A 13,976-nucleotide genomic window follows, 5' to 3' on the forward strand; every position below is an offset into this window, starting at 1 on the left:
CCCCCCCCCCCCCCCCTCCCTGTGACGTGCTGACTCTCTCAGCCCGACAGGGAGACTGACAGGTAGGATGACCAACCTCCTGGCCAATCAGTGTCGTAAAGGATACAACAATATCCGAAAAGTGGGGGGGGGGTTTATTAGTCCACCCCTCATGACCCCTCACCCCCGATACGATGCAATAACAAAGCAGAGCCATGACACCAGTTGTAGCGCGCTACATGAAAGCGCATATACTTGTTAGGGTAATAGCTTCACATTCTGCACGCCAGCCACAGATGATAACTTCATTTGTGCAAAAAACTGGCTTTATACACGGCTCAGGCTTATGTGCGAAAACTTGCCACCCGAAATGTATATCTTTACCCTTAAGTAAAGAAATAATAACAGACCAAAGAGAGGGACCTCGGTTCAAGAGCTACTGTATATATGCACAACTTCTGTAGGCTAACACCCAACCCAGTTGTGGACTCAATGCCACGTTTACTTAACGTAAAACATGAACACACGCGGTGGCGGCCGGCCGATAGGGGCGCTAGAGCGCCGCCCTCCCTGGTTAAAAGAAGAAGAAGAATTTCTTTCTACACCTGTCCCCACCCCCCCTCGTCGGGCCTCTGTTCCCAGGTCCAGCCCCCCTCCCCGGGTCTCGGTGCCCACCCCCACCCCCCCTCGTCGGGCCTCTGTTCCCAGGTCCTGCCCCCCTCCCCGGGTCTCGGCGCCCGCCCCCACCCCCGTCGGGCCTCTGCTCCCAGCTCCGGCTTCCCTCTCCAGCTCCCTGTTTCTTTCCCCGCCTCCCCTCTCCGGGCCTCTGTTCCCGTCCCCACCCCCCCTCTTCGGGCATCTGCGCCCGTTTAACCCCCCTGGCTGCTCTGCCCCTCCTGGGTTTTTTCCTCTGCCTTCCGGCCCCAGTTCTCCGGGTCCTCGCCCTGGGTTTTTTCCGGGGTCCCGGCCTCCTGCGTCACCCGTGGGCGGACGATATTTTCGGGGGTCTGGAAGCCCCCCGTTCGGGGGGAGGTACTGTCACACGCCCAGGTCAGGCCAGACTTGGGAGGGTCAGCACCACAGACATGAGGTGAACAATGGTCTCCTACCACCCTCTGGTGGTCACCCGCAGACGGTGCGGCCCAGCACATTGGACATGCTGACGAATGTTCTAACATTAATTAATAGTGTGATTAATGTGGTGTCCTGGTGTGTGCTGTCGTTGACTTTCCCTTCCCTTGTGTGATGTGGTTCACTGTTTTGGTTTTGTGTTATTAGTTGCTTTAGTGTTTAGTTGTGTTGTTTCTATGTTTTAGACTGGGCTGCCAGGTGTTGTCTATGATAATTAGTAGGAGTATTTAAGTGTGTGTCTCCCTCTCCTCGTCGTGGCGACATACCTTCTGTTTCCCCCCGTTCCTGTCCACGTCATGTTGCGCTGTTATCATCCTTGTAAGTAGTTTAGTCTTTTGTTTTGTTGTTGCTTTATTTTCCGTGTTTTACAATTCAGTTATCTTTCTCTAGCGCCAGCTCGGCTGAGCCGTTTATGTTTTCTTTTGTATGTACAGTCGTGTTCAAGTAAAGTCTGTTTACACGTTATCCTGCCATCTCCGCCTCCTCCGTTCCCTCTCTGCAAACTGTGTTCTAACCAACCCCATCGTAACAGAATGTCGCCACCATTAACGAACGCAGCAGAAAGGGCAATCGGTACCATAAGGATCGTCCAGAGCTTGATGGCCCGTGACATGCAGCATTACTCACCGGCCAAGTGGGTGTTCCTGCTCCAGATGATCGACCAGGTCGCCACGGAGAATCCGACACTGGAGCCAGCGATGCGGGAGATGGCCGAACGTGTTGCTGCCCTCATGGAAGAGTATAAGCCGGAGGCTAAGGTAGCTAGCCTGCCGACTAGTCTCAGGGTCACGGTCAGCCTAGAGTCCCCCACCGCCATTGAGGCTGTTCAGATGTCCATCGCTGATCAGACGTCCACAGCTAACACAGATCCGCCCGTTAGCTCCGTTCCTATAGCTAACCGGCCATCCGCAGTTGAGCAGGTGAGCCTGGTACCTGAGACGGACCAGATGTCCCCAGCTAGCACAGTCCCCACTGCTAACTTAGGCTCCAGGTTCACGGTGAGCCTAGTACCTGAGACGGACCAAATGTCCCTAGCTAGCATTGTCCCTGCAGCTAGTCAGGTTTCTTCAGCTAGCAGGCCTAGGAGGGCTATCATGACAGGAGCTGCTAGGCTTTCCCCGACAGCTAGCTTAGCCTCTGCAGCTAACCAGGCATCTATAGCTAACCCAGACCCTACTGTTAGCTTAGCCTCAGCAGCTAGCCAGGCCCTCCCAGCTAGCATTGTTCCTGCAGCTAGCCAGGCCTCCCCAGCTAGCACAGTTCCCACAGTGAGTCCAGGCCCCACAGTTAGCCTAGCCCCCAAGGCTAGTATGGCTAACAAGGCCTCTACAGCTGGTCCAGCTTCCACGCCCAGTCCAGCCTTTACACTGGGTCCAGACTCCTCATCCCCGGATCCTACACCACGCCTCGCCGCCGAGACCGGTCCGGTCTCCGCGCCCTGCCCGGCCTCTACACCTGGTCCGGCTGCTGTGCCGGCTCCCGGCTCCTCGACTGATCCTGGCTCCCCGTCTGGTCCAGCTCTGCGCCGTGATCGGCGTCCTGGTCCTCGCCATGGTCTTCGCCGTGGTCTTCGCCGTGGTCTGCGTGGGATCCTGCTCCGGGGGTCGTCGCCGCCGCACCTCCGTTCCGGCTCTCCTGAACCGGTCCCTAGTCCGGCGGTGAACAATGGTCTCCTACCACCCTCTGGTGGTCACCTGCAGACGGTGCGGCCCAGCACATTGTACATGCTGACGAATGTTCTAACATTCATTTATAGTGTGATTAATGTGGTGTCCTGGTGGCCTGTACGTTAATGCCAAGCAAGCAGTGCAAAAATGCTTCCGCATTCGTCACCGCACGCTAGTGCGGTAAAGCGCCCTTCTTTTCAGACAAATGCTACCGTGCGTGCACCGGCGGCGGCGTGCTCGCTCAGGTGCGTGCGTGCGCCGGCGTGCTCGCGCGAGGTGCCCGCGCATGCGCATGAGATCCGACACGAGCGGAGCTCAATATATATAAGTCACCGCCCCTTACTCAGTATCTAGCAATAGCTCAATTGGCAAGGACACATGGCTGTGGATCCTATGGCTTGTTTGCTGGCGAGTTCGAATCCCATCGAAAATATTTTTTAACGTGATTTTTTTTTAACGTGTATTCTTTCGCCGGTTAAGGTTAGGCATGGTTAAGGTTAAGGTTAAGGTTAGGCATTGTTTCGGAGTTGGTTAAGGTTAGAACGGTTAAGTTTAGGCGCTGTTAAGGAGCTGGTTAAGGTTAGAGTTTGTCAAAGAGAATGGCAATATAATTTCTATGGTTAAGGTTAGGCATGGTTAAGGTTAAGGTTAAGGTTAGGCATTGTTTCGGAGTTGGTTAAGGTTAGAACGGTTAAGTTTAGGCGTTGTTAAGGAGCTGGTTAAGGTTAGAGTTTGTCAAAGAGAATGGCAATAGACAGCCTATTTCCGCGCGACCTGGGCGCTGGGCGGCGGAAAATGAAAGGCGCATTACTGCATGCCACTACGGTAAATTTTTGCACTGCTTGCTTGGCATAAAGCTACACGCGTCCTGGTGTGTGCTGTCGTTGACTTTCCCTTCCCTTGTGTGATGTGGTTCACTGTTTTGGTTTTGTGTTATTAGTTGCTTTAGTGTTTAGTTGTGTTGTTTGTTCCTATGTTTTAGACTGGGCTGCCAGGTGTTGTCTATGATAATTAGTAGGAGTATTTAAGTGTGTGTCTCCCTCTCCTCGTCGTGGCGACATACCTCCTGTTTCCCCCCCGTTCCTGTCCACGTCATGTTGCGCTGTTATCATCCTTGTAAGTAGTTTAGTCTTTTGTTTTGTTGTTGCTTTATTTTCCATGTTTTACAATTCAGTTATCTTTCTCTAGCGCCAGCTCGGCTGAGCCGTTTAAGTTTTCTTTTGTATGTACAGTCGTGTTCAAGTCTGTTTACACGTTATCCTGCCATCTCTGCCTCCTCCGTTCCCTCTCTGCAAACTGTGTTCTAACCAACCCCATCGTAACAGCATGGTGCGCCAGATGAAGCACATACTTACCTGTAGAGTAAAAGCTTTACATCATGCACGCCAGCCACAGCCGATAAACTCGTTTGTGTAAAAAAACGGGTTTCATCCACGGCTCTGGCTTATGTGTGAAAACTTGCCACCCGTTATTTTTATCATTACCCTTAAGTAAAGAAAAAACAACAAGCCAAGAGAGGGACTCAAGCCCTTGGTCATATGCCACAACGCTGTAGGTTAACACCCAGCCAGTTGTGGACTCAAGCCACGTTTCCTAAACGTTACATGAACACACACACAACTTCTCATCATACAATAAAAAGCAGTTTTTAAGTAGAGAGAAAGACATAAGCGTAGGCCAAATGCTAGAACTTACAACCTTGCTAAGCTATACAAATAGCAACCAACACAATTTTCAAAGAAAACTGTACAACACTCCAAGCAAGAAAAAGCAACCACAGCATTTGTAGCTGCGAGTTCACATAGCACACGTCGTATCTCCCAAATGCAGTGAAGTAACACATGTTTTGTTAAACAAAGACATCGTTATTAACCAAAACATTCGGGAGGGGGCGGAAGGAAGAGTGGGGCATAGTATAATGTCCTACGGACTCCTACCTGAACCCCCGTACGCAGGACGAAATGGCTGCAACAATAGGTTGGTCTTGGTCTACCACGTTGATGAGGCCTCTCGCTGGCGGGGCCAGAAGCGGCGACGGCTGGAGCCTTGCTCCGGCGCAACGCCCCCATCCTGCGGCCGGTTATGGTGCAGGCCCAATGACATCTTCTGCCAGAGATGACGCCATAGTCAGAGTGCTCAGGGTCCGCTACTCCCTCACGGCTAGCGCCAATGGTTTTAGCACAAGCTAACAGCTAACTCCAGGCTGACTGATAGCATCAAGCTAACGTTTCTAGCCTAACGTAGTAGCCAGCTAACGACTTAGCCTAACAGCTAACTGGTTAACAGTTAGCTTTTACCGGCTATCGGTAGCCACCAGCTAACACAGTAGCAAGCTAAAGCGACTACTACTGAAGCTGTGTAACGTGAGGAATAGCGATACAGGCCAAACACTTCAGACAGCCGCTGTCTCTCCCTTTCTTTTTATCCAAAAGAAAAAGGGAAAGGCAACACACGTCCCTCTCACAGAACGGTGTTTACCAGACACAGCGGCATCGGCAGTAAGCCCCGTTGTACGCAGGCTGCAGCCGTCCTGAGCTCGGAGATATTCTCATAATGAAACACCAAGCTCGCATCCTCCGTGCCGGGTGTTTTCGTCTTGAAAAGCGGGGCCAGCTTTTCAGAGACCCGGGGACTTGAACCGCAGACTCGGAATCACGGCCCCAGGAAAACAAGCTACGACCTCTCTGAGGAGCACTGTTTTATCGTGGGGCATCAAACTAGACCCCCCTCCATGCCGCTATGGAGAGGCAACAAAGGGATTCTAGCCTGGAGCCGACCTTACGCAAGCTGTGCAGCTGCCCCCTCACAACTGCACACCTGAGGCCCGCGTCACAAAACACCACCCGCCCAGAGAGACCGCCAGCTCTCACACAGCCGACCGCCTCTTGAGGCATAGTATCCAGCTGCAGAGCCAGAGACAATGCCGGCGGGGATTGCCCAGCGGCGCGCGCCCCAATGCGAAGCGCCGGTGGAGGCCAGAATGATCATCATCTTCTAGACTCCGGTGGTGAAGACATTATCGCTTTATTTTCTCGAAGATTTGCGAGAGAGAAAAAACAAAGATACAATGTCAACACAGCTCCTTTACCAACTAACTACTTTTAGCACTAAACTAAAGTGGTGATATACATGAACTTCACAGTGGTGAAAGTAGGGAAGGAGCTGATTGTGTGGCCACGACCCCGCTTATATAGGAGCAGATGTGGGTGTGGCCAGGCAGAGGTGAGTGGGTGTGTGTACATGTGGAGAAAGTTTTTTCATTGATAGAATGATTAAAGGGATAGTTCCAATAGAGCAGAGCGTAAAGCTATACGATTTATAACTGCACACAGCATGGGTTTAATAATAGAACAATGGCGGGGCAACAGGTTCTCGTGGTCTTGTACATGCAGTGGGCTTGGACTTGGCAGAATGTATTGTTGAAAGTGAAAGACGAGGAGGAGACTAGTTTGAAACTAACTGCTATGTTACTGTTAGCATTAGCAACTAGCTAGCTGTCAAATCATCTCTAATTCATTCTCGCATTCCCTTTACTTCTTACGCTGGACATTAATGCAGGAAACAATCCCACCACTGCCACCAATGTAACCGAGGAATAGTCCGCCTATACTTTCAAACTATAGTAAAATAAAATCACGGGAGAATTGATATCTGATCATCAACATAACGGTTGTCTTCCTCTTTCCACTCCACAACACAACAACAGACATCATACAATAAAAACGCAGTTTTTAAGTAGAGAGACCTGCAACTCCACCTAATAAAGTCAGTTAAATACATTAAATAGCTTACACAAGTCTAACCAGCTAGCACTAATATTAGCTTGTTTTTGTTTAGAAAAAGCTCACACCAATTTATGAGGCTGTAACTGAGTGGCGAGACTAAAAAGACTAAATCGAGACTAAACAAAAAAGGCTAAGCCTAAAATGCTCAGACCTGTAGTTGACTAAAACTTGACTAAACGAAAAATAGATAAAGGTGACTAAATGATGAAAACGAAAAAGAACATTTGACACATGACTAAGACTAAAACTAAAATTAAAAACAGTCTGCTCTCTCTCACCGGTTTCATGATCCATGTGCTGCCGGGGATTCTCTTAAACTCCTCCACGAAGAGGCGATACTCGCTGGGCAGTTCAAATGTCCGCGGGAAGAAGTCACATTTGGCGGCTTCCTTGTGACCAGATTCCCTTTCGAGGGTCTTGCGGTACCTCTTCAGGTTCCTCACCATGAAATTCTTACGGGTCAGCTACCATTATGGACAGGAGAGAAAGATTGCATTAGCTGCATTTGAATGATATAGTAACCCACATCATACTCTATATAAGTACATATTTGAGGTGCTTGTACTATATTCAGGTATTTCCAGGGGGGCGTATATATTTTTACTCCACTACATTTCAAAGCAAAAGATCTACTGTACATTTATCTGATACCTGCAGTTAGTAGTTACTTTGAAGACAAATATTTTGCATACAAAACATGCAATAGCTTTATGACAATGCTGCAGAATCTAAGTTCAAGCCTGACAACAAGAGGAAATAATCAGAGCTTGCATGACTGGACCACTGACCCCTTTAACCTCAAAGTCAATGCGTCAATCACTGACCACTCTCAACCACTGCATATAAGAGCCTTACACAGAAAGTGTACTTTTATTTTAGATACGCACAGGATGTGGATGTTGCCATTTTCAAGTTACAGTACTATTTCTCACTTGATGTTAGTTTGACCATCTGTTCACAGAATGTGAAATTAATCTGGCAGCATGGCAGCACATAACCAAGAGTAATAATTACAGTCAAGATCGTGGCTGGCGCTAATTACTGCATCTGCCCACTTGAGCGTTGTAGTCGGACGGACATTGGCTTCCCAAATCACTTCACCTGCCCAAATTTCATTTCAAACCTTTATTTATACTCGTGAAAGCACTGAGGTTTCCCTCATTTACAGTGATGACGAGTTAAAAATGGAGTGGCCCTGTCTGCACCAATAGAATATAAAGAATCTATGATCTAATAATGAAATATAGAATTGTATTCATAAACCATCCTCTCTGCCATTTTCACTGTCATGAAACATCACAACTCCATAGTGAAGGATGTCGGTGTTTTTCAATGTATGTAAGGTATATATTGGGGGAGATGACAGCATCTAACGGTGCCAGGTCAGAGGTGGATGTGCAGGGTGGTGGGGGCGGTGAGAGAGAATCACTGTATTTAGCAGCAGACTGAGATAGAGCTCAGGGCATGCTGCATTCCTCAGCACATAAACAACTAATAAGAAACAGTGGCAGGAGGTTTGGGTCAGAGCGATGGGGAGGTTTGACATTAATGAAACAGACGTTTTAATGTGTGTTAAAGGTTAAAAGTAGTTGCCATGACAGCGCGTCGCATGACAACCAGAAGAGGGGCGGGCCTGTCGTTGCTATGGCGAGAATATAGAAAAGTGAGTTTCTTCCGGGTGTAAGTCAGACTGAGAAACAATCCCACAGAAGAGAACCATCAGAGACTTGGAAGCGATTCCCCCTCCCCCTCCCCTCGCGGGGAAAAGGAGGGGAGGACTGACGTGGCACGACCACGACCACGATAATGAACTTTAGTGTTCCATCAGAGACTTTCGCAGGGACAACACAATCTGATAACATCTGATCTGAGGCTTTTGTTTATGTAATAAACCACGTTTTTCAAGAAAGGGACTACGCGGCCTAGTGTAAAATTCTTATGCTTGCGGATTGCATTAAAGGGGGTTGACAAAGATTGTACAGCCAGTTTGAGACGTCGGAGAGATAAAACACAACGCAGGGTCAACGGATAAAGAGACACTACACGACGACAACGATGCAGAGCTGATAACACAAGCCAAACCGACGAATAGGTGATACTGGCTGAACCATCAGAATCCAACAGTTGGTGCGCGTTTGCCGGATATTTGCAAAAGATAATAACAACGGAAAAAGACTTTTCAATAATGGGGCGACAGTGAACAACAGCCATCGTGTGGAAGAATCATGAAGCAAGGCCGGCCAGCCCTGGGAGAGAGTTGAGTCGAGCGGTCATAAGGCGCGAACCAGCGCTGGAGGAGAAAGATGTGAGTTCACTTGCACCTACGGTTGTTTGATCTTTAAGCCAAATAAAGAACAATATGTACATCCGTAAACATAATTAACACACACCTAGGCCAGCTGTAATGTGTTTTGAATACACAGAGGAAAAGCCAGAGGGGGGAAGTGTGTTTTGGGAGAGCGGCAGAGGTTTTATCTAGCTCAGAGAAAAGGAAAACAAAACAGCCACTGATAGAAGTGTTTTGGGACAGGCAGAGATGCAGAGTGTTGTTTTGAAAACCGAGAGGTTTATCTACAGAGAATGAAAACGAACGGGGCCGGTGCAGAATCGTATAGGAGATGAGAAGAGAGGCAAAGGGGCGACATCGTATTTAGTTGATTACTGTTCAAACACAGAAAGCGGGAAGCGGGACTGTGAGGTGAAGGGAGCAGTGAACAACGTTACGGGTGTGGTCGGTAGCAAGAAAGCTTTAAAGGGACAGTGCAAGGGGAAAAAATTTCCATTTTGTGTCTCCACGGTAATAGAGAGCCAGTGCGCTGAAGGTCAGCAGTTAGGCACAGAGACAAGATGGCCGCAAAGAGCCACGAGGAGGCTAACAGATAAGAACCAAGGAGAGACACGTCAGCTAAAGTACTCTAGACTGAGTTGGCCGCCATCTAGGGGTGGGAGTGGGAATGTCTCTGCATCCTTTAGTGGCGGAGGGGGGGTAGTGCAGGGAAGTTAACAGGAAATGATGACAGAGTAATTCCATAGGTCTCTACTACCATCTAGTGGCGGAGTGGGGGAGTGACTCCAGATTACTGGACCAAGTACAAAGGGTACTATTATTATAGTAATACTAGTGATTCCAGTTAGAAGAGTTTAATTTAATTAAAGAGTTTAATTTTATTTAAATTACCAACTGCTTGTGGGTATACACAGTGGTGTATGTTAGAACTTTGTAAAGGAACTCAAAGTGTTTAGAGCGACGCACAGCTCCAGGGCGAGGGAACTGCTCTGTGTTTAGGATAGAGCGACGCACAGCTCCAGGGCGACGGAACTGCTCTGTGTTTAGGATAGAGCGACGCACAGCTCCAGGGCGACGGAACTGCTCTGTGTTTAGGATAGAGCGACGCACAGCTCCAGGGCAACAGAACTGCTCTGTGTTTAGGGTAGAGCAACGGACAGCTCTGTTGTTGTTTAGAGCGATGAACTGCTCTGTTGTATGTTAGAGCGATGCTCTGTTGTATGTTATTAATATGATAATATTGATAGACAAGTTAATTAAATAGTTTAATTATACAATGGATTAAATAAAAACTTCACAGAGAGATGAGGTGCAGTTAATTAACAGGGTTAAGGTGGAAAATAACGAGGGAGTTTAATTTCCAGTTGCGCCTTCTCACACCTGATAGATAGGCAAGAGTTTTCAGACGACACAGTCACCAGAAAGAACTGGCGCGGGGTGGGGGTCAAGCTGGGACGAAGATAGAGTTGGGAAGTGGGTATCGGTAAGCTGCTGGTGTCACGATGGAAGACGACAAACAGGGAACCGCCCTGTAGGACAGAGATGGGTGTTGAGAAGGTGGTAGACTAATAGATAACGATAGCGCCATGGGCTGTATGACACTCACAATGTCAACACAGTCTGAAAGGGCGTGGCCATGGCAGTGGCTTGCAGAGAAAATATATATAGAGAACTGGAGAGGACAGTGGAATGAGCTGCAAGTCCAAAGCCATGGTATAATAGAAAACACAAGGGAAAGTCGAGTGTACAGAAGACTGCTGGTGTTGTTTTTCTGCTTTCAGAGTCTGGAGAGGACCGACAGCGAGCGAGGAGACCACCGACAGAGGTGGAGACGGCCGACAGGGCGGAGTCCAGCGGGCCCAGGGGAGAACAAGGCAGACATCGGAGGGGACTTTCCTGCGGAGCGGCTGTATCGAGGCGCGTTGAAACCTAGAGCGTGGCCGGGTTTATTGTTGAAACCTGAACAAAAACAGGGACTTCCTTCCAGAGACAAGAGACAGCATGAAGATGACAGCGTGAAGTCCTGTGTGTTTATTGATTATAATTTACAGAAGTAAGAGATGATTTATATATGGGTATATAAGATAGAGATATATAAGGTATATATATAGGGGGGGGGAATTTATGACAATTTCCTGTAGTATGTTTAATATAGTCCTCTCGGGACAGATAAACCATTCCTCTAGCAGGATCAAGGGAGGGGAAAGGTGGGTTTATCTCGGGACCACAAAGAAAAGAGGGTTTCCTATCTGATGAGAATAATTCCCAAAGGGGGAAAATGGACATTGCACGAGGGAGGGTGTTACGATTAGGTAGTAGGGGAGCGATGAGAACTCAGGTTGCGGACCGGAATGGAGGAGGCAGACGGCAGGATAACGTGTAAACAGACTTTACTTGATGACGACGGTACGTTACAAAAGGAAACATAAACGGCTCAGCCGAGCTGGCGCTAGAGACAGAGAACTGAATTGTAAACACGGAAAATAAAACAACAACAAAACAAAATACTAATCTACTTACAAACGCTCAATACAAACAGCAAGGCATGGGAGAAAACAGGAGACACGACGAGCAGGGTAACACCGAGGACTTGGAGGAAATGACACCACAAGGAAATGAGGACAGACAGACACCTAAATACCCAAACTAATTAACAATGAAGAACACTTGGCCAAACACAGAATCACAAACAGCGAAAGGACTGTGTTTCATTAGGGTTAGGGTTCATTCAGGACATTCATTGAGAAATCTACTGGATGGAGAATTTTGAATTTGACCAGAGTACCTTTTTCTAAGGGTATTTCAATTTTTACTTAAGTAGATAATTTGTGTACTTGACTGCCACTGTTGACGACCACTATGAATGTCCAATTGAGTGGTCACTTTGTATACATGCAGTGACATTCTCCAGGGTATAGGTGTACAACATGCATGAATGAGTAGCCTACCACCTGTTCCTCCTACCTCATAGGAGTTGTGAAAATGGCATATCCGCACATGTTCCTCCATGTAGGAATGATCGAAGTTCTTTCTCAGCCAGCCCACATCGCACCAGTTAAAGTCCCACTCTGCATCACTTACAAACAAGAAGAAGAAGAAGCAATGCGTGAATGGCTTGGGAGCGTATTGCTAAATTACCATTACAATTACAGATGTAAACATTTGGTGTATGACATACTTAATTCACCAAACACACAAGGAACTTATAACTATCTCCCACCCCCCTCAGACAACACACTCACTCTTTCACTTCATACCAGCCAGGTCTTTGGCGGAGAACGTCCTGGAGAGTTTTAGTTTGTGGAAAGCTGCATTTGTAACGCACACACATTTTTCCTTCCCTGGAGAAACATTTAATGACACCACATTTGTTATTTTTCTCCTGATGGCTTAACACTACCTGCCTACCTGTTATATTATATTATAATATATGAATTGTTGTTTAATAAACAGACTCACCGCTCCCCTCTCTTCTGTTGGCCATATCGACCCTTGTATCCAACTGTCTGCAAAAGAGGCAAAGACAATCTGTAATGGTCTGAACAGACAACTACAAGTCTACTGATGAGTGATCAGTTGCACAACCTTTGGCCTGGTGGTGGCCTCACCTCATGAATGTGCACAGCAGGTTTTATGAGTAGGGTGTATCTGCAGAACGGGGGCCACAGCTTGTTGGAGCGGGGCTTGAGGGGCCTACAGCTTGTTGGAGCGGGGTTTGAGGGGCCTACAGCTTGTTGGAGCGGGACTTGAGGGGCCTACAGCTTACCAAGCACTAGTGCGGATGTACCGAATTTGGGTTGCGAGAATTTAAGCAGACACTAGTTTGTATGAGTCTTTCTAGCTCTGGTTTATGTAACATTACTTGAAGCATTCATTCGGTTGAAGAACCAAATATGGCTTTCAGTGAAAAGGTAAGTACCTTAACACTTGCGCGGCCACTGGAATGAGTCTAATTAATCTCAAGAGGACCGGGGAATGTAAACAGACGTGGGGCTGTTTGTAGAGCTAAATCTCTACTTTATAGTATTGCTATCTGTCCATTCTCATTGTGAATTGAGACCATAAACCGTCCCTTCAAAATGGCTTAAAGAAAAAAATATTCATCAATACGTTCTCATTTTATAGCGCCGTGAATATAAGCTTTATACCGGATTTGGTCTAGTATATTTCCTGGAAGCCGAGATAATGGGCTAATAGCTAATAACGTTAAATCCAATGGCATTTCGGTTATAGATACGCTCCAGTTAAAACTCAAACTGCATATGATCGGCACGATCCTCACGCATGTATGCATGAAAGGGGGGGGGGGGGGGCGGGGGACGTCGTTTCTGATTATTGATTAGCAATAACCGTGTTAGCCTCATTAGCCTCATAGGCTGAACGCCTGGATGGCTATCAAAACAAGGCCCGATCGGGATGTACTTTACGTGAAAAAGATCTTACCGTGGTCCAGTGGGATCCCCCAGAGCATTTCCCCGTTATCGATCGCCATCTGGTAGATCGATATGTCCATTGGCTGATGATAAATGCCCTTATTGCATGGTGAAAAACGTAATCTAAGCTACAGGCTGCAGATCCAGAATCCTGCTAACTGAAATCTCCATTGAAAGTGAAAAAAAAAGAGTCCACCGTTCGGCCACAGGGAACACTGCATTATCGCGATAGCGCCCCTAAGAGGATCTGGCCGGTATTGCACTTTGTCGAATTCAAAGAATAGGGTACATCTGCAGTGCCGCTCGGCGACCTTGAATAGGTTATTAAAATGGAATAAAAGCATTAACAACTTGCCACGGATTTATCCATGCTTCTGTCCACAACGGGTGGAATCGAAACACGGATAAATACGTTGTTAGTCCCCATTGTGTTAAGGGGCACCTTCGCTATTTTGGACATTAGGGCCTATTTTCGGTCTGTCATTTGCTTTAGTGTTGAGCTAACATTTAGCTAACTTTAGCTAGCTTGTTAGCATGCTGCACTAGCTAGCTAACGCACGTTAGCTAATATTCCCTGTAAACACCCAACCCACCCAACTATGTGAATGTGAATTTGCCATCATTTTGGCCGCCAAGTTTTGAGGAAGACTACTTATAAATTTTTAACTAATGTTAAAGCTATGTTAAACACGAA

At 47.5% G+C, this 13,976-nt stretch overlaps 1 protein-coding gene across 1 annotated transcript in view; it reads right to left on the reverse strand.

Moving 5' to 3' along the window:
* LOC311222920 (putative tubulin polyglutamylase TTLL9) overlaps window positions 1-12,185 on the reverse strand; it is a 94,109-nt gene extending 81,924 nt beyond the window's left edge. Inside the window, exons 1-3 of the mRNA XM_084307586.1 lie at window positions 12,092-12,185; window positions 11,814-11,925; window positions 6,841-7,026 (exon numbers count right to left, since the gene is read on the reverse strand). Coding sequence (XP_084163712.1) covers window positions 6,841-7,026; window positions 11,814-11,925; window positions 12,092-12,180 — 387 coding nt within the window. The 5' untranslated portion in view covers window positions 12,181-12,185. The remainder of the gene's footprint in view (window positions 1-6,840; window positions 7,027-11,813; window positions 11,926-12,091) is intronic.
* Between the last annotated feature and the right edge of the window lie 1,791 nt (window positions 12,186-13,976).

The sequence above is a fragment of the Notolepis coatsorum genome, assembly GCF_963971535.1.
Source record: "Notolepis coatsorum genome assembly, chromosome: 2".
Lineage (NCBI taxonomy): Eukaryota > Metazoa > Chordata > Actinopteri > Aulopiformes > Paralepididae > Notolepis > Notolepis coatsorum.